The sequence below is a fragment of the Choloepus didactylus genome, chromosome 20 (genome assembly GCF_015220235.1).
Source record: "Choloepus didactylus isolate mChoDid1 chromosome 20, mChoDid1.pri, whole genome shotgun sequence".
In the NCBI taxonomy this organism is placed as follows: Eukaryota; Metazoa; Chordata; class Mammalia; order Pilosa; family Megalonychidae; genus Choloepus; species Choloepus didactylus.
The window spans coordinates 37451316-37472965 of NC_051326.1; the positions used below are offsets into that span (position 1 = coordinate 37451316).

Consider the following 21650-nt stretch of genomic DNA (forward strand, 5'->3'; position numbering starts at 1 on the left):
TTGCTGAAGGGACAAGATGTTTTTATGAATTCATCTTTATTGTAACACAGGATTCATAATTTTAGTATCTTATGAGTTAATGTGGTAATCAAAATGATTAAGACATTGTCATTTCTAACCATAATCAATCGTAATCATAATCATATCTAACATTTATACAGTGCTCACCCTGTGCTGTTTTGTTCTAAAGCTTTCTGTAGGTTAGCTGACTTAATCTTCACTACAACCTTATGACATAAGTACTATTTTTATCCCTACTTTGCAAATCAGGACGCTAAGTAAGAAAATAGATTGATAAACTTTCCCAAAGTGCTAACAGAATTAAAAAGTAGCTGAGCCAGGATTAGACTCCATCTATATGGTCTCCAAAGTATTTGTGGTAAAAAACACTAGTATTTTAAAGACACATTATCCCTGATGTTGCAGAGCTCAGGGCTGCTGCAGGCAGATTCTAATGGGCAGGGGATGTGGACAGCAATGTGGCTCTTTTCCTCAAAGATTCTACTTCTCTTTCCCAGCTGTTTCTCTTCTTGCCTTGGCTGAGTTGTTAGGAGATTCTATGGCCAGAGACTCCTAGGACCAGAGTGTGCCCCAACCAATTTAATATTACAATAATTATTTGCATATAATAAGCATCAGGTACTTTGCTGGACTTCAAACAAGCTTAGAGAATGAGTATTATCATCCCTAGTTGGCTGATGAAAGAATTGCACCTCCTTGAGGAGAAGTAACATTCTCAAGGTCACATACCACCTCAATAGCAGAAAATTTGTGTGAATTCACAACTATCTTATTCTAAACCCTATATTACCCTTTAAATTCAGGATACCAAGTATAGTCATATTTTAGAATTAGTTTTGTTGACTAAAGATGCAGACTGAATAGAGGCCAGAGGGCAAACACTGGTTTGGACAGTGAGTAGGTAAAATAATATTGGTCTTCTCTTATTAGTGGAAGGTGTATGTCTCTCTCTGTTTTCCTACTGGAGAGTGTCGAGATGAGGATAGGCAGAAAGCTATGAAAATCTACCTGAAACATTTGAAAAAGTGACATATTTAGTTATGAGACCAGGATACTTAGAGGACACAACTCTTTTCAAATATTTAAGAGCTGTCATATAGCTGATGAACAGGCTTATTTAGTGTGCATCCAGAGGGCCCAACAAAACCAGAGAGTGAAAATCACAGAGAGGGAGTTTTGAATCCAAACAAGGAAGGGATTTGTAACAGTGAGTATTTTGCGATTTTGATACAGGATGCCTAGAAAAAATGTGAAAGTTCTCAGCAGTGTTTAGATGATTCTAGGTTCATCTGCCAGAGATGACCAAGTTGAATTGGGCCCTGAACTTGATAGATAATGGGTCTGAAGAATTAAATCTCTGTCTTGTAAGAAACAGAGCTATATATTTGAAGTGGATTTTATAGTTTAGAACTCGATATGAACCACAGAAATCTGTTTTCTATCTGTGGCCACCCTTTATCATATCCCTAATGGCTAAAATGAACAGTTTGATTCTTCAGACAATCTATGGAGGCTAATGTTGGACATTTCTTTGTACAGACCTTGAACCAGATTTCAAAATTATCAACTGCAAGAAAAGTGAAGGCTTCTGTCAAGAATATTGTAATTTTATGGAATCACAAGTGGGCTACTGTTCTAAAAAGAAAGATGCCTGCTGTGTACATATGAACTGAAGTTGCTGACATAGGAGCCAAAGCTTTTCTACCTGCCTGTCTTCTTGAGCCAAGTCATCAATTCAGGTGTGAGTTTTCTGGAAAAGTGGCTGAGCATGAAGGAGTGGAGGCATTGCTATCTGAAGCAGGCAAGCTGAGCATTTCACTGTAGCACAAGACAAGGCTAAATCTGGTTACATATGATTTTATAGGAAATCATCTTTTGGAAGTGACTTAGCTTGAGATTTATAGAATCTTCAAAATCACACAATTTGTGCTGGTAGATATAGATGTAATAAATTTTCATAGGAAAACATTCAAGTCATTTGTTCTTTCATTTGATAATATTTTTTGAGTACTGGATTTTATTTTAAGCACTGAGAAATGGAATGAATTGGAAACAGGAATAAGATTTGTGTGGAGATAAACATCTAAACAAATAAACACAATAAAATGAAATGCTACGTATGTTATCATGTGGATATAGCCAAGGCAATATGTGGAACAGATAAATGTAGCCTATTAGATCAGCCTGGGAGAATTAAGAAAGAGATCCTGGGGAAATTTGAGTGGAGTTTTGGAGCATGAGCAGGAGTTTGTTAAGTTGAAAGAGAGAGGCAAGGATTTCTAGGCAGAGGGTAAGTTCGTTGAAAGCCATAGACACAGGAATGAATGGTTTGTTAAGTAAATGGAGAGAAGTTAAGCAAAACCAGAAAAGAGAGGGGTTAATTAGAAGTAGAAAATGAGGCCAGTATATAAAGATAATCTGAAATTGTCAAAGAAAGCAGAAGTAATGCTAAAGACCTTGGGACTACTAATTAAGAGAAGGTTGTCAGGTACTTCAGAGGAGCAACATAATCACACGTTTAACTTTAGAATATTCAATCTAACAACAGAATTGGGGATGGAACCAGAATTGTGTGAGACTAGAGGCAGGAAGATCAGATAAGAGATGATTGCAATAGGAGATCCTTTCAATTACTAAAGCAGAGATAATGGATTTGAACAAGAGGACTACAAAAAAGGGGCGTTAAAGAGACTGAGTTTACAGATTTGGTGACAGAAAATACAGAGGACAAAGAAGAAAGAACAGCCATGGGGTGTGTGAGGACTTAGGGCCCGGGGCCCCACCCCCTACTCCATTCTGAGCTGCTCGCAGCCACCTCCCTTCATGACCAGGAAAGATGTTAAATATCATCAGGCTCCTCCCCACCTCAGGGGGTTAAGCATGAAAACTTCCCTCCACTAATCACTGTTGATAACTGTATAAGTTAGGGTTCTCTAGGGAAACAGAATCAATGAGAGATATCTATGAGTATAAGATTTATAAAAGTGTCTCACGCAACTGTGGGTATGCACGGGTCCAAATTCCGTAGGGCAGGCAGCAAATTGGCAACTCCAATGAAGATGTTTGATGAACTTGTCAGGAAACGAACTGGCAACTTCACCAAACTCCTCAGGAAATGCTTCACTGGTGAGCTGAAGGAGAAGTGAAGGTCATCTATCTGTCTCGCTTAAAAGTCTTCAACTGATTGATTGGATTAAATCCAGCCAACTGCAGTCTCTTATTGTGGAAGACACATTCTTCATTGAGTCATCAGTCACAGCTGCAGCCAATTGACTGATGACTTAATAAACCAGCCTGTTGGTTTATTAACCAGCCACAAACATCCTTGCAGCAACAGTTAGGCCAGTGCTTGCTTGACCAGATAGCTGGGTGCCATCACCTGGCCAAGCTGACACGTGAAGCTAACCATCATAGTAACCTAATCTCGTGAGACCTTGCTGTAACCAAATCTCATGAGAAACTCTGTGTCATGACCCTTTATAAGCACTACCCCCTCACCCCCCACCTTGGCACTCCACTCTGTCTCTGCATGGAGCACTGACTTTACTTTCCTAACCAGACATCAAGAAGAATCGTCTCCTGTTTGTAAGTCCCTAATTAAACTCATGGGTAACTATGTTCCAGGTGTGTTCTTTGGTCTTGGGGCTAATCTGGGTTGGAACAGGGTGGAAAACAGTTTTGTTAACGAAGGCAATACATGCAGGAAAGGAAACAGCAGGAGTAGGGTGGACATTGTGAGATTGGTTTTAGACACGTTGAACTGGAAGGGCCTGAGGCACTCACAGACATCAATTGAAGGGTTGAATGGAGACACGTGGGGAGAGATCCCAGAAGAGAAGTAGAGAAAGGAAATTAAAGGATTGGAGTCAAAAGTGATGTCATCAAGAGGGTGATGTAAGCTATCCTCAGGCAAGTTTCCTCTTGGAGACAACTAAATAAAAAGACAAATCCACGTGCTTGGAACTCTGAAGGACAATAGAGACTGGAGAATGATTCCACAAATGCTGAATCAAAGGAAAAGAAAACACCAAAAAAAAGGGTAGAAGATTGGCAACTTGAAACAGCCAGTCTGTATCCCTTCCCCACACTCAGTCACACGTGGCTTAAGAATCACGCAGAAACACCACTCCAGCCTGGGGACCTCCTGCCAGGGTCGTGGACCACAGAGCCACTCACGGAAGCTCCTTAGAGCCCTGTGCACATTCAGGCACAGGGACCCAAGGCCACATGGACCCGGGGCGGGGCCCTAGTGGTTGTTGAGTGTGTTCATACAAAACAGCCCCCAGGAAACAAGAGACCCATGGTAGAACTGTAGGCAAGTGGTGCATGCACCCAACCCAGTCTAATCGCTGGTGCACCCTAAAAAATTAGCTTTTGAACACTGACCCCATCTGGCAACTTGAGGCAGGATACCCTAACAGGGTAGTAACTAGAGGCAGAAAACCACATGGAAAAAGGGGAAGACTGAAATGTTGTAAGGCAGGGTGGACTCCAGTACTGAAAACTGTAGGGAAAAGCTGGCACTGAGCCTGGGAAAGCAACTGAGCAAATCATAGTCTCTGGGGAGGAAAATTTGCAGAAAAACAACCAGAACACTCCTGGAGTCTTATAGAAGGAACAGAGGAAAGGAACTCTCCAGAAAGTGAAACAGTTGCAGCATTAGCAAACTAGAACACATCTTTATAAAAATGTACAGGAATTTCTTTCAGTTGGATATGCAGAGTTGATATTGTTAGGTTATAGAGTGCGTATGCTTAAAACCCTAATAGATACAAATTACTCTTTAGAGAGAGTATATCTATTTATACTCCCATCAACAGTGAATTAAAGTATCTGTTTCTCCACACCCTTGCCATCCCCTAATATTATTAAAAGTTATATAACTTTTTACACTCTGATGGGTGCTAACTCACTGCTTTAATAGGCATATCCTTGTTTTCTCGGTAGTTGAATACTTTTAAATTTGCTTATTGATTTTTTTCTCTTCTGTAAGCTTTAATAATTTTATTGGGTTCCTACTGTATTCTTATCTATGTATTTGCGCTCTTTTTACATTTGGGATATTTAACCTTACATATTCTTTCCTTGATCAATTCCCTCATCTCTTTCTGGAATTCCTAGTGATTAAACCCTATTTATTCTGGAAATATCATCCCGATCTAATACCTTTCACCCATAATTTCCGTGCCTTTCCTTTTTTGCTTTCTACTTCTCGCATGTTTTCTTTTAGATACCAATTCCTCCTTCAGCAGTACCTTTCTATTTTTCACTATTTTTGGACTCTCAATTTCAGAATTAGATTTAATTTAACTTTAAGCATTTCTATTTTTTCAAATAGTTTTTTCTCTTTCTCAAAATGTTCCCTCTTCCTGGAATCCAATTTTCATTTTATTGATCAAACCATATCTTCTCAAATAACATTAAGAACAATAAATATTAACTATAAAAAAAAATTCTCTACACTTTTGCTGTTGAAATGGCAACTATTCCAGTTCAGTTAAGTCTCTCCACTTTCTTAACTTGTTGATTCCCTTAAGATTCTGATAGTTTTATACTGACTGCTAATCCCTACTTTTTTCTTGGTGGGATGGGTCAGCTATTGAGGGGTGGGAAGGAAAGAGTGTGTTCCTTTGACAGAACCAGTCTGTTGTTTATCTTATACTTTTGTGCAGGGTATCTTTACTCAAGTTAATTTGATATCTTGAAAGATCCATACCAAGAAAATAGTGGGATCTGATAGATGAACTTGTTATGAAAGACTCACAAGAAGTGTTTATTTTTAGGCTTATGTTAACTATTAGTAGACTGTTTATAATTTATGCTACAAAAATTTGAGTTTGCCATCTCTATATCTTTGTTTAATTCCCACAAGTCAAGAATCCTTTCAGAAATTTTTATGTATAGTTATCTGGGTTACAATCAGGGTTCCAGGGCTCAGAGAGAACAAAAATAAATATACAGAACCCTTTAGAGAACACTGCCTTTCTATGCTTATTTCTGAATAAATGTGCTGCATCTTTAATTCTTACGTGCACATGCGCATGCACATGCACACTAGCACACGAAGCTGGTATCCAGTTATAGAGAAGGTATGATGAAACTAGTACTTATGTGCAAAACCAGCAGCATTGTCAATTTTATATGACCTTTTTGTAAAACAATTTGTTGATATGTATACAAGACAGAAAATACTTGTACTCCTTGACTCAGTTATCCTGCTTTTCAGAAAATAACCCTTAGGAAATAACAAAGATATCTTAAGAAACTTTTTGAAACAAATCTAACTGCCCTAAATGGAACAAAATCTTAACAAACTATTGGGCATCTACTTAAAGGCATACAATTTATACCTTAGAAACAATGAATACAAAAGCAGTGAAAAATCATGAAAATGCATAAGATAACAATTTTGAGATAATTTTTCTGTCCTAAAAATTAAAAGATACAAATTTTCATCTATTCCATGTAAAAATAATTGTGAAAAGAATGCCTACAAGCATAAAATGTTTTTAGGTTCCCATGTTAAGATTATTGGTGAATTTTAATTATTTTATCTCTAAAAATACTGTCATCATTGTATCACTTTCAAATTTTAAATATACATTTTAAAAGATGAAATTGATATACCTAAGGCTAAATATACATGTATATGTCAATGAAGATACAATTTGCTCAGAGTACACAGACACACTGTAGTAGGCTTAATTTATGAGAGTCATAAATTTAACATAAGAAAGAATTTCTTGGACATTAAGATGGTAAAATACTAAAGCATTTTACCTGGATAGATTTTGGTGCTTACTGTAAGATTCATAATAAAAGGAAAAACCTTTTTTTCTACCATTTTGTGGTCTTTTTCTCGGTTCTACTTGGAGACAATGGAGTGAACATAATGACCTCTTCAGGTCGGTTCTGCACCAGCGACTCTATTAGTTATTCTTACCCTGTTCGTTACACAGAAACTTTTTACTGCAGGACTCTAAGCCATGAGGAGGCTTTATGGACACCAGTTGTGCCCTGGTGGGAAGAGAATCTTAAGCCAGCAAGTTGTTAGGTCATTGCAGAGCCAGTCGTAATACACCTGGCTGCCTTCCATTCTGCCTTCCACTCCCACATGCACACATGGTGTCCCACTGTACTCCTAGAGGCGTTACATGGGCTTTGATCCCTCTGACTCAGCCCCCAGAGATTCCCTATCTGTTTCCTTCTCAACGCCCAAGGTCTGCTGGTTGGGAGGGGGTGTGTAGGCAGGCTCAGTCAAACACATCCCCATTTTGCTTCCTGTGACTTTAAAATGACCATCCCCAAATTTGGATCCTGTCCACACATACAATGGTCACCACAGCTCTGTAAGCTTGGCCTGCTCTAACCTGGCCTAGCCTTGTCTCTTGGGTCTTATGAAATTACCTACCAAATCTAGTGATCTCCCTTAGTAATAAGAACAGAAATAAAAATTGGTGTGTACAAATGAAGAGAGTCCACATCCATTAACCCAGTCTACCTCTTTCTTGACAGAACAAAAAAATTCCCTGGGGTCAGATGAGTAACATTAGCATAGCCTATGAGGGCAATAGGGGTGGGATCTGTCCTGGCTGCAGAAAACAAGGTATAGACCCACGGTGAGGCAGAGGGTGCTTCCATCAGAGGGATCTGCTTAAATGGCTCTGTGAAGAATAAAGGCATCACTGGGTGCTTTGGGGACACATCTGGACAATCCCTTTAAGCTTTCTGGAGATCAGGAAAGAGATCAGAGGATCTGCTTTCTCCTCTCCCATCTTCTTCCTATGGACTTCATTTCTGTTTGGCCCCTATTCTGCTCTTCCTTTCTCTGTCATTACAGATCTAAGAACACTCTGAGGAAATCCTAATCACTACCTCCTACCTTTCTATCCAAGGTACCCAGAATGGGCCAGTTATTTCTATTTCATAGTAGGATAGATTAAGGGTGGAGAGGTGGAGACCCAGTAACATATCCAGGACCCTGGTCCAACTCCTGACTCCAAGTATAGGACTTCTTTTTCATCTTGTACTACATTGACTATTAGAAGAGAACATACATTTGTGTCTTGTATGTTTCCTGGCAGCAAACTCAGAGAGATAGACACCAAATGAGGACAGATATCAAGAGTCTAAGGCTCTGAGTCCCACCATGACAAGCTCTGAAGAAGGTGCTTTGCCTGAGGCAGGTCAAATGGCTCGGTCAGTCCCAAAGGAGTCTTTTAGACAAATATGTGAGTTGAAGAAATAGCACTTAGTGGGAATGAAGGATACTTGGGTTCTAGTCCCAGCTGCAGTAATAATCGTGTTGATGTTTTGTTTAACTCTTGATGAGCACAGTGAGCACACATACACCTGCCCTTCCAAACCCAGAGTGTTCATAACAATCAAATGAGGTATATTGTATGTATGAGTAACATATCCTGGCAAGCAGGTAGCATGTCCACAACTGGTGAAAACTAGTTTGTGGGACATATTTCAGTAAGTCATGCAGATAGCCCAGTAGATAAAAGTAACTGGTGATTGTGGGAGCTTAACAGGATCCTCTGTGCCCACATCATGTTGATCCTGGAAGAGAAAGAAGACCTGTGAGGAAGCAGGACAAGAATTTGGTGTAGGACTATGGGAAAATGATAAATAATTGCCCCAATCTTCTCCCCCTCTAATTTGGAAGACTGTAAGAAGTAACTAAAAAACTGATTTAGGATATTGGAAAGAAAGCTCTAAGGAGTTTCCAGGGCTAGAAGGAAAGGAGGCTGAGTGTGCTGTTTGGTCATTTTTTATCTCTTGAGAAGCAACCGGAAGAAAAACAGAAAAGAAACAGAAGAGAAAGAACCTATGTAGATTCTGGCATGGTAGAAAGTCAGTGGGAACATAATTGCAAGGGGATATTGTGGTAAGGATATTAGCCGAAGCATAAAAACAACTGCCCCAGCAAAACGTCAGGTGATCACCCAGTTTATTTCACTTGGGCTAAACCAAGGGCTGTGTTGATGTCATTCAGATGTCTAGGAACCAAGCACTTGATGCAAGTATCTGTCGAATAGAGAAATTATTAATATCATAGACAATTGAGGCACTGTCCTATGGTTTTTAGGAGAATGTAAGATAATTCCCCTGGGATAGGACATGAAACTTTGTGTATGGTGAAGTAGCCACCTGATGAGGTAAGAAATGCTTCAATAGAAGTTAAAACCCAGTTTGGACTGAAGAAGTGTAAACATGAAATAGACTTTGAGGAGGCAAAGATGAATTTAGCCAAGACTATATGCTTTGACTGGTAAATGTGACTTGAGGAACCAACAGAATGTCAAAGTCATAGGGATTTAGAGGTCAAGGACATAGTTACACTTTCTGTCCTCAGCTTGATGTGTAGCCTTTGTAGTGAGGAAAGAAACATTGAAAATGGGTTTGAACATGGCCAAATTTAAAGGAGGAAATTAATATCTGGCATTCCTTTTCTCAAAAAGAAAAGTAGGAAAGAAAATAAAATGTATAATATTTTCAAAAACGGCACTTGGATGAAATATTTTCTGATGCCTTGAACATTTGAGAATGATTTTCTTTTTCACCTATGAAAGGTAAATGACGTGAAACCAAATTCTTGAAACAAAAATTTCCTCTTAAAATTTCAATGGTGCCATACCTCATCTAGAATTTTGTGTAGTGGAAAAGGCAAGTCTGCTCTTGTTCTTTGATAAGACACCTGATTTTGTTTTTATATTTTTGTTTTTATTTCAAAAGTTTTGTTAAGGCCTGTCTAACGTCAATTCTAATTTTATTGGTTTTACTTGAAAATTAGAAAGCCCCATTAACTGGCTCATTCTGGTCATTTTTTAATTCATAGAAGATTTTAAAAATTGTATTTTACTACTATTTCTTCTTTAAAATTTTTAAGTTTATAAACCTTTAGCTTGAGTTACCTTCCTATGACTTTCATATCTCACATTCTCTAATAGCTTTCATATATGTGTCTTTTTCTTCCCCAGTCTGGAATGCCAACTCAAATATGGTCCTCACCTATCTACCCAATTTTCAAGTATCAACTCTTCCTCGCTATCGTCAACTTTTCTTTACTTTCCCAATTTCTTTTTCATCTTAGCCTGTTGTCATTTTATTGTAATTTGTTTTGTTCCTATAAATATGTGATCCTAATTAATGGATGCTACTTCTTTTTCGATACATAAGAGAAATTTGTCTTCTGATTCCTGCAGTGGATCTTTTTCAAAGAACAGACCTTTTCCTGAGTCTTCCAAATATCCCTTTACTTTTAGTTTAATGCTTTTTTTTCCATTGGTCCTTTGTTGATTTGAGTTCTATTTGTGTTGTTTTGGTTTGCTAAAGCTGCCATTAGGCAAAATACCAGAAATGGATTGGCTTTTATAAAGGGTGTTTATTTGGTTACAAAGTTACAGTCTTAAGGCCATAAAAGTGTCCAAACTAAGGCAAACAAGAGGATACCTTCACTGAAGAATGGCTGATGGCATCTGAAACAACTCTGGCAGCTGGGAAGGCACGTGGCTGGCATCTGCTAGTCCTTTGCTCCCAGGTTGCATTGCTTTCAACTTCTGATTCCAGTGACTTTCTCTTTAAGCATCTGGGGGTCCTTTCTGAGCTTCTCTGGGGCAAACTCTTGGCTTTATCTCTTAGCTTAGTGTCTCCAAATGTCCTTCTGTCTGCATCTCCAAGCATCTCTAAGCACCTCTGTCGTCTCCTTCAGTTTTTGTGTGTCCTGGCTTAGCATAGCATATCCCAAGGCATTTTCTTCTCTCTGCTCTCTGTGTGAGCTCTGTTTAAAGGACTCCAGTAAACTAATTAAGACCTACCCTGAATGAGCAGGGTAAAATCTCCATGGAAACATTCAATCAAGAGGTCACACCCTAATCAAAGCTAATAAGTCTGCCCCCCAAGATTGCAATTAAAGAATATGGCTTTTCTGGGGGTCATAATAGATCCAAACCAGCACATTCCACCCTCTGGACTCCAAAAAGACATGTTCTTTCATTGACATGCTCTGTCATTCCATCACAATATCACAAAAACTTAAACCATTTCAGTAACAATAGATAAGTACACAGTCTTATCAAAATTAGTTACAGGCATGGTTTGTTCTAAGGCAAAATTCTCCTCTGACTGTGGGCAAGTGAAACTCAGAACAACTTATCTGTTGCCAATACACAAAGGAGGGATAGTCATAGGATAAACATTCTCATTGCCTTAGGGAGAAATTGAAAGGAAAACGGGTCACAGGACCAAAACAATTCCTAAAACCTGCAGAGCATACTTTATTAGATTTCAAAGTCTGAGCTTTATTTATAGAATCACATTGTATCCTTGGGGCTTGAGAGAGAGGCAGTCTCACATTTTCCAAAGGCTTATGAGACAGCCTTACTCTCTCCAAATGCTGGGGTGAGTGCGCCAACATATCCATGCATTGGGGAAACCACCTTCTTCTTTGCCCCACCCTCCTCAAGTATCAGGGTGCCATCCAGACTCTGCATCTCTGGGTCAAAGGCTCTTCCCTCTCCAAACAGTGGGGTGGTGGCCAGGCTCTCCCCACTCCCCAGGGAATGTGCTCCACCCTCTCTGAGACCTGGGTCACCAACACTCTTTCTGAACAATGGAACGGCCAAGTTCCCTCAATTCTCCAGGCATCTGAGAACCCTTAAGCAGCAGCACTCTAAAACTCCAGGGCACTCTTAAAATCACCCTATCCACATACAAGGGTCAGTCTGCTCTACAGGCCCAAGGTTTCCTGACTCCAGACCTTAGCTTCCATGGTTCTGCCCTTGAAGTCATCCTTCCATCAACTTGTCCCTTCTCCATCCCCTCAAGTCCAGACTGGCGGTGGTTCTGTTTATACAGATCTCATAACAAATTTGTTGGCTTGGCATGCAGCATACAAGAGTCAAAACCATCAGACAATAGGACTTTCCACAAATCATTCCTGGATAACTCCATCTCTAATCCTGGCTTGTACTGAAATGAGTGGATGCTTTCAGGTTTCAGTAAATCCTCATGTGCATCACTAGCCTCTTGGGCCTCTCATCCTGGAAGCCTGGAATTTTCCAGGCCATCATTTTCTGGTTTCCTTGTTCCCAAGAGTTCAGTTCTCAGCTTATCTCTTTCCTGTTGCATTTTACTATAAGCTGCAAGGAGAATCCAGGCTGCATTTTCCGCATTTAACTTGGAGTTCTCTTCAGTTAAGTATTCCAACTTGTCACTTTCAAATTCTGCCTTTCATCTGACACCAGGGCTCAATTTTGTCAAATTCTCTGCCACTTTAAAACAAGGATCATCTTTCTTTCAGTTTGCAATGACACATGCATCATTTCTGTTTAAGTCCTCATCAGAAGTATCTTTAGAGTCCATATTTCTACCAACAGTCCCTTCAGAGCAATCTAGGCCTTTTCTATCAAGCTTCTCATGATTCTTCCAGAATCTTCCCCTTGTCCATTTAAAAAGCCATTCCGACATGTTTGGTATTTGCAAACTCAGCAGTGCCCCACTTCTGTGGTACCAAAATCTGTTCCAATTTGCTAATGCTGCCATTATGCCAAATACCAGGAATGCATTGGCTTTTATAAAGGGGGCTTATTTGGTTACAAATTTACAGTTATGAGGCCATAAAAGTGTCCAAACTAAGGCTTCAGCAGGAGGAAACCTTCACTGAAGAAAGGCCAATGGCATCTGGAACACCTCAGTTAGGTGGGAAGGCACATGGCTGGCATCTGCTGTTCCTTTTCTCCTGGGTTGCATTTCAAAATGGCATTCTCCCAAATGTCTCTGGGTCTCTCTTAGCTCCTCTCCCTCAGCTCCTAACCATCCTTGCTTCTTTTTCCCAGGACGTTTCTCTCTAAGCATCTGGGGGACCTCTCTTAGCTTCTGCAGGGCAAATTCTGGGCTTCATCTTTTAGCTTAGCATCTCCAAACATCCTTCTGTCTGCATCGCTCAGTGTCTCCAAGCATCTAACATCTGTGTCAGCTTTTAGCTCTTTTAATGACACCTGTGATCTAATTTAGACCCACTCTGAATGTGTGGGGTAGCACTTCCATGGAAACAGTATAATCAAAAAGTCTTACCTGCAGTTGGGCGAGTCACATCTCCATGGAAACAACCTAACTCAAAGATCCCACAAGATGGATTAAAAGGACGTAGCTTTCACAGGGTACATGATATGTCCAAACCAGCACAGTTGGCAATCAGGTGATCTCATTCAACAGGCATATATTGATCGCTCACTATGTACCAATCACTGTTCTAAGTGCTAAACATACAAGGAACAAGCAAAAATCTCTGCCCATGAGCTTACATTATACTGCAAAAATAAGTGAGTGAGAAAGAGTGGTTAGCTTTATACTCCATTTATTTAGTAGTACTAGAACCCCATCTCAGAATCAGCTGGATGGCAGGTGGATGTGAACAGTTCCCAGCCCAATTCTAACTGTATCCAGTCATTCATTTCATGAAACTAGTTAGACTGAAATTGGAGAAGAAAACTCTATAAAACATTTGGGCAGCAATGGCAAAACCCTGGGAGTCTTCCAGAAGACAGTAGTGGAAAGGGGCAAGAGACGTTTCTCTCTCCTTGTGTCACTGAATACTGCATAGTCTGCCATCATGAGGAATCCAGTTGCCATGTGTCTGTCCCTATCCAAAGAGTAAAAGCATCTTTCAAGAACTAGAAAGGAGATCTGATTCACAGAGTTGTCCCCAGTTAATGCTAACCATTTAATAAACACACCTATAGTGAACATGGTATTTGGAATTTTACTAACCTGATTTATAATTCCCAAACAACTCTTTGAAGTAACTCCTATTATTCCTATTACCCAGGTACAGAAATCTAGGCTAAGTAAATTGCACAAAAATTCATAGAAAGAAAGTTTATGCAATGGAGTTTGGTCCAGTTTTCTCTGATGAAAAAATCAATACTCAGCTCTTTAATGAATGGAAATTTTCCTTACCATGATCTAAAATAATAGAAAAAGAACTGGATTAAGATTGTTAAAAATAGAATAATGCAGATGGTTGTCCTTTTATATAGTGTATTACAGTGAATATGGGTCACTTCCTTGATGAAGCATAGAACATCGATATCAACCAATGAATGACATTCTTCTCTTGCCAAGGGATTCACAGATGTTTGGATGCCAATATTGAGGGTCTGTGAGTTAAAACAACAGCACAAGGTAACAAAGGTATGGCAGTGAAAAATTAGCACATAGATTTTAAATATTGGCCAAAATATGTGGGGGAAAAATTTGCACCAGGAATCAGAGGACCCTATACTATGGCGTAGAGTTGTATAATTCTTGTCACCTCGTACCTCTCTCTGCTTCTGTTTCCTTAGCTATTAAAACTAGGATAATGACAACTGCCCTGCCTAGATTATGGAATTGCTGAAGGACAGACAAAGCTTCTGAAAGTTAATTTTTACTTATAAAATGTACAAAAGCAAGGTATTATGATTAAACAATTATATAAAATAAAGATTTTCTATTTGGTCATCTTATCTCACTTATAAGCTCCTTTGCCTCGTATTTCCCATTTGGCCCAATTAGAACTGCAGAAATGTCACTGAAATATACCCCATCCTGGATCCATTATACGATTTCATTATGATGGTCTTTTTCTAATAGGGATTTTTTGGCAGCTAATTCATTGGTCACTTGTCATTATTACTGTATTATTGTTGTTACTGAGTTTTAGAGATAGAATCAAAGAATTGCATAACTTTCAGACTCTGTGGAACTTAAAATCATAGTGCTTCATTTTACGGAGGAAGAGCTGAAATTCTAGGGGAGATGACGAGTCTGGTCTCAACAACTATCGAAGTTTATTGAGATTGTAGAGATTGTTATGCTGGTGATGATAGAGTCTCAATTTTATACAATTAGTGAAATATTTTTTATTTTGTTTGAAAATATTGTGGCTGAATCCAGTCCCTTTCTCTTTATTGATTTTAAAACAATTGTCTCTGGGATCCAGGAAGTCCAGGAAGAATCGTCCTTGCCACATAAAGATACAAAGGTAGAGCCCAAAGAATTTATTTTAGAATTCACAAACAAAATCAGAATATATTCTTTTTTACACAATGGTGACTGGGATGATTTGTGTGTGTATTTATCATCACAACTCATTCCAGTGGTAAAAGAAAGCCCTCCTGAGGCCTGTTAGGAGACCCGGTTGCTAGAACTATAATTAACCATCCATATGTCCTCGGGTGAGCCACTTTCTCTGAAATGAAGGGGATTTTAACAATGCAGTCATTAATGGTTCCTTTATTGATATCATATGAATTCAAACATGGTCAAAGTTTTCTTTTTTTTATTATGATAAAATATACTTAACATAAAACTTACCATTTTAACCATTTAAAGCATATAATTCAGTGACATTAAGTAAATTCACAACAATTTGCAGCCATCAGTCCTTTAAAAAGTTCCAGAATTTTCCTTACCCTTAAAGGGAACCCTGTATTAAGCGGACACTCCTCTTTACTGCCTCTCCCCAGTCTCTGACAACCACTGTCTGCTTTTGGTCTCTATGGTTTTCTGCCTCTGTGGAAATTTCACATAAATAGAATCATAAAATATGCAGCCTCTTGTCTAGCTTCTTTCAATCAGCAGAATGTTTTTCAGGTTCCTCTATGATGTAGCTTGTATCAGTTTTTCATTTCCTTTTATGACTGAATAATATTCCACTGTACAGTTATACCACATTTCTTTGCCCATTCGTCAGTTGTTGGACATTTGAGTTGTTTCCACCTTTTGGCTGTTGTGAATAATGCTGCTGTGAACATTCATGTCAAGGTTTTGTCTGAACTCTTGTTTTCAATACTTTGGTGTATATATCTGGTAGTGAAATTGCTGAGTCATATGATAATTCTATGTTTAACATACTGAGGAACTGTCAAACTATTTTCCATAGCTGCTTTACCATTTTACATTCCCACCAACAGTGTGGTTCCAGTTTCTCCACATCCTCATCAACACTTGTTATTTTCCTTTTTTGTTTTTTAAACTTTTATTAAGGCTATCCTAGTGGGTCCAAAGTGGCCAACCTCTGTGGTTTTCATTTGTATTTCCCTAATGACTAATGAAGCATCTTTTCATGTGCTTGTTGGCCATCTATGTATCTTCTCGATAGGAAAAATGCCTATTCAAATCCTTTGCCCATTTTAAAAATTGGGTTGTTTGCTTTTTGTCATTGAGATGTAGCAAGATTTTCTTTTACTATAACAAAACTCTTTTGCTACTATTTAATGTTTGCAAACTCAAGGGTATCTTTCAACTCCTCTCCTTGCACTGTTTTCTTCTATTCATGACTATAATGTATATCATAATAATTATCCTGGGTATTGGGACAAACTGGGCTTTATCCTTTCTTCCACCCCTGTAATGACAGAAATCTATGAACAGATATTAATAAGATAATAAAGTGAGCTTTATTTTCTAGTTTGTCTTCTTTGGAATGTTATGCCTTATGTTCCAGAACTATTAATGAAATTCTTTTTTGGTGGTTGCCTTACATGTGTGTGACTTAGAAATAGTTTTAAGTCTGGAGGAAAAGATGGTTGATAAATTTTAATATTACTAATTCCTCTCTTCCTCAAATGAATTGAGGCTCTAATGAGCTGATTTTCCAACATGGCTTGTAAAAGGCATCAGAAAGCCATCTCCAAATTCTAATTTCACAACTCTTTGAGCAGTGCCTGTACTGCTAGAAAAAACCACCATTACTTTAAACCCTTTCTAATAAGGCACAGCACAAGTAGAAAAAAAGAATAAATTCAGAGTACATAAATATATGCTTTCTTTTTATTGTCTTGTCTATTGTTGCATTTAATGAATATACATACTCTAGTATTTACATCAAACAATCATTTTTTATCTTATAGCTACACTTTGACCATTTATGGACGTATAATCAGAATTATATTTATTCATTGCAATCCTTAGTTTTAGGGTTTGATGTTGGTGTGGAAATAAGTTTTCCCAAGGGCCAAATGAAACTGCTCATGTCATTTTTAAAATGGAAGGTTTCAGAGAAGTGTGTCCACACAGAAAAAAGATTTCAAATTTTAGTACATTTATTATTTCCTGAGTTTGCTCCTCACACATGTATGCATGTCCTCATATTATTTTTTGATTACTTAGTTCATGGTTACCTTTTTTTTGGCAGAGACAGAACAACAGTTTATAGGACCCATGAAGTTTCCCCTAAACTCCCATTTTTGTAGGTGTTTTTACAAGGCACAGAGAGGCTTTTGTTAGGGTCCACTGCCTTTGCTTAATCTTCTCACACCTGGAAACTCAAAAATGAACACTCGGCCCTCACCTCCTTTGGAGCTCAGCCTCCACTGCCCAAGTGGGTATATGGGACCACATCAAAATTAAAACTTTTGTACATCAAAGGACTTTATCATGAAAGTGAAAAGACAACCTACTCAATGGGAGAAAATATTTGGAAATCACTTATCTGATAAGGGTTTAATATCCAAAATATGTAAGAAGTCCTACAACTCAACAATAAAAAGGCAAACAACCCAATTTTTAAAAGGTAGGAGACTTGAATAGACATTTATTCAAAGAAGATACACAGATGGTCAGAAAACACATGGAAAGATGTTTATTATTAGCTGTTAACAAAATGCAAATCAGAACTACAATGAGATACCATTTCACACCCATTAGAATGGCTGCTATTAGAAAACAAAAAATAAGTATTGGAGATGATGTGGGGAAATTGGTACACTCATTCAGTACTGGTGGGAATGTAAAATGGTTCAGCCATGGTGGAAGACAGCTTTCCTCAGAAAACTAAGTGGAGAAATAACATATGACCCAACAATCCCACTACTAGCTATATGCCCAGAAGAATTGAAAGCAGGGTCTCAAACAGATATTTGCACACTGATGTTCATAGTGGCATTATTCACAATTGCCAAAAGATGGAAGCAACCCAGGTGTCCATCAACCAATGAATGGATGTACATACAATGGAATATATTCAGGCATAAAAAGGAATGAAATCCTGATACATGCAACAACTTGGATGAACCTTGAAGACATTGTGTGGAGTGAAATAAACCAGACACAGAAGGACAAATATTGTATGATCTCACTGATTTGAATAAGCAAACTCATTGAGTTATCATCTGGAATATAGGTTACCAAGGGATGGGGTGGGAATAGAGAATGGGAAGTTAAGGATTAAAATGTACGTGGCTCCTATTTGCAATGATGGAAATGTTTAGGTAATGGATGGATGTGACGGTAGCATGACATTGTGAACGTAGCTAACAGCACTGAAATAATATATCTGAATGTGACTAAAAGGGGAAATGTTAGATTGTTTATATGGTGTTCCAGTTTGCTAATGCTGCCTTTTTGCAAAACACCAGAACTAGATCGGCTTTTAAAAAAGGGGGCTTATTTGGTTACAAAGTTACAGTCTTAAGGCTGTAAAGTGTCCAAGGTAACACATCAGCAACTGGGTACCTTCACTGGAGTATGGCCAATGGTGTCCAGAAAACCTCTGTTAGCTGGGAAGGCACGTGGCTGGTGTCTGCTCCAAAGTTCTGTTTTCAAAATGGCTCTCTCAGGATGTTCCTCTCTAGGCTGCAGTTCCTCATAAATGTCACTCTCAGTTGCTCTTGGGGCATTTGTCCTCTCTTAGCTTCTCCAGAGCAAAAGTGTGCTTTCAACGGCCATCTTCAAACTGTCTCTCATTTGCAGCTGCTCTCTCAGCTTCTCTGCCTTATTCAAAGTGTCCCTCTTGGCTATAGCAAGCTCGCTCCTTCTGTCTCAGCTTATATAGAGCTCTAGTAAACTAATCAAGGCCCATGCTGAATGGGTGGGGCCACACCTCCATGGAAATTATCCAATCAGAGTTATCACCCACAGTGGGGTGGGGTGCATCTCCATGGAAACAACCTAATCCAAAGATTCCAACTTAATCAACACTAATGTGTCTGCCCCACAAGATTGCATCAAAAAACATGGCTTTTTCTGGGGGACATAATATATACAAACCAGTACATATGGTAACAGAATAAAAATTTTTAAAAATCCTTGGAACTTCACTGCACAGTGAACTCTAAGTTACGCCATGGACTATATATAGTTAATAGTACAATTATAAAAATGTGTGATTACCAGTTGTAACAAATATTCCACACCAATACAAGGTGTCAATAACAGGGTGGTATATGGGGATCCTGTATTTTATGCATGATTGTTTTGTAAACCCACAATTTCTCTAATAAAGAAAAAAAGAATCTCCCCCCAAACACACACACACACACACACACACACACACACACACACACACACACACACACAGAGATACCATTTCACACCTACTAGAATGGCTACTCTTTAAAAAAACAGTAAATTACAAGTGTTGGAGAGGATGTGATAACATAGAAGCACTCATTCTTTGCTGGTGGGAATGCAAAATGGGGCAGCCACTGTGGAAGATGGTTTGTCCTTTCCTCAGAATGGTGAGTATAGAATTAGCATGTGACCTGGCAATCCCACTACTAGGTATTTGACCCAAAATATTGAAAGCAGGGACTCAAACAAATATTTGCACCCTGATGTTTTTAGTGGCATTATTCACAATGTCCAAAAGGTAGAAGTAACTCAAGTGTGAACCATGAGTGGATAAACAAAATGTGGTATACACATACAATGGGATATTATTAATCATGAAAAAGGAATAAAATTTTGATTCATATGACAAAATGTGGATGAACTATGAACTATGAAATAAGCCAGACACAAAAGGACAAATACAGTATGATCTCACTGTTATGAAATAGTTATATTAAGCAAGCTCATAGAGTTAAAATCTAGTATATAGTTTACCAGAGGCTGGGGTGGGGGTAGGGAATGGGAGTTAATGCTTAAATTGTACAGAATTTCCATTTGAATTGCTTGTGAAATTTTGGAAATGGGTGGTGCTGATGGCAGCACAACATTGTGAATGTAACTAACATCACTAAATTACACTTGTGAATGTGGTTAAAAGGGGAAATTTTAGGTCATATATGTGTTAGTAGAATAAAAATTATAGATAAGACATACAACTGTACAACACAGTGAACTCCACTGTAAACAACTTTAGTTAACAGTACAGTTATAAAAATGCTGTTTCATGAATTATAACAAGTGTACCACATTAATGCAAGTGTTAATAATAGGGTGGTGTTTTGGTTTGCTAAAGCTGCCAAAATGTAGTACTCAAGAAATGGGTTGGCTTTTTCAATGGGATTTTATTAGGTTAAAAATTTAGTTTTAAGGCCATGAAAATGTCCAAATTAGGGCATCAAGGGGAAGATACCTTCTCTGAGGAAAGGCTGCTGGCATCCGGGGTTCCTCTGTCACATGGGAGGGCACACAGTCTGCTGGTCCTTCTCTCCTGGGTCTGGTTTCAATGACTGTCTACAGGTGTCTCTGATGAGTTCTCTCTCTCATCCTCATAAAGGACCCCAGCAAAGGGATTAAGACCCACCCTGAGTGGACTGGGTCACAGGTCAATAGAACCTAAAGGTCCCACCCACAATAGGTCTGTCCCACAGGGATGGATTAACAGAACATGGCCTTTTGTGGGGTATGTAACAGCTCCAAACAAGCACAGGTGGTATATGGAAAAAATATACACCCTAAATGTAACCTGTGGACTATAGTTAAGAGTATAATTATAATATTCTTTCATTAATTGTAACAAATATACCACACTAAAGCCAAGTGTTAATAATGGGGATGGGGTTATATGGGAATGCTGTATTTTCTACATGATTATTCTGTAAACCCACAACTTAAAAGAGATTACAACCCTAAATATATGACTTAAAACAATAAAACTATTAGAAAAACATTGGATAAAATCTTTATGGGCTCTGGTTAGGAAAAAGATTTCTTAGTACTCAAAAGACATTCTTGAGAAATTAAAAAAAAAGTGACAGCCTGAGAGAATATATTTGCAGATCGCCTATCTGACAAAGTACCTATAAGAAGTTCATATTGAGAACTCTTACAACTCAATAATATGAAGAAAAACCCTGTTATTAAAAATTAGCAAATGATTTGAACAAAAATATTTGAATAAAAATGATTTAACAAAAATAGAGACAAGAATGATAAATATATTAAAACGTTACAAAGAAATAGTTAAATGCAGTCAATATCACAATGAAATAAAATACATATCTACTACAATGGCAAAAATAAAAATATCAAGTTTTAGTGAGATTGTAGGACAACTGAAACTTTCATACATTTCTGTGAGAATCCAAAATGACACAGATATTTGGAAAACAGTTTTTAATTTTCTTATGAAGTTAAATATACATCTTCCATATGACTCAGGAATCATGCTCCCTTAATTTATCCAAAAGAAATGAAATATTTATCACTCAAATGGCTGCACATATAGGCTTATAATGGGTTTGTTGATAATAGCCCTTAAAATAACCAAATATCCATCAACTGGTGAACTGATGTTGTGGCAGATACATAGAATGGAATACTAATCACCTATAAAAAGAAATGAACTAGTGGTTTAAACATTGACATAGGTGAACCTCTCAAACATTATGCTTAGTTAATCAATCAAGACA

The 21650-nt window shown here is 38.2% G+C and overlaps 1 protein-coding gene across 2 annotated transcripts in view; it reads left to right on the forward strand.

The window, feature by feature from the left end:
• The window catches only part of LOC119516773 (sperm-associated antigen 11-like), a 148103-nt gene extending 146219 nt beyond the window's left edge, over positions 1–1884 (forward strand). For both annotated transcript variants that reach the window (XM_037813224.1, XM_037813225.1), the window contains one exon: positions 1561–1884. In XM_037813224.1, the coding sequence (XP_037669152.1) occupies positions 1561–1694 (134 nt within the window). In that variant the 3' untranslated portion in view covers positions 1695–1884. The remainder of the gene's footprint in view (positions 1–1560) is intronic.
• The last annotated feature ends 19766 nt before the right edge of the window (positions 1885–21650 follow it).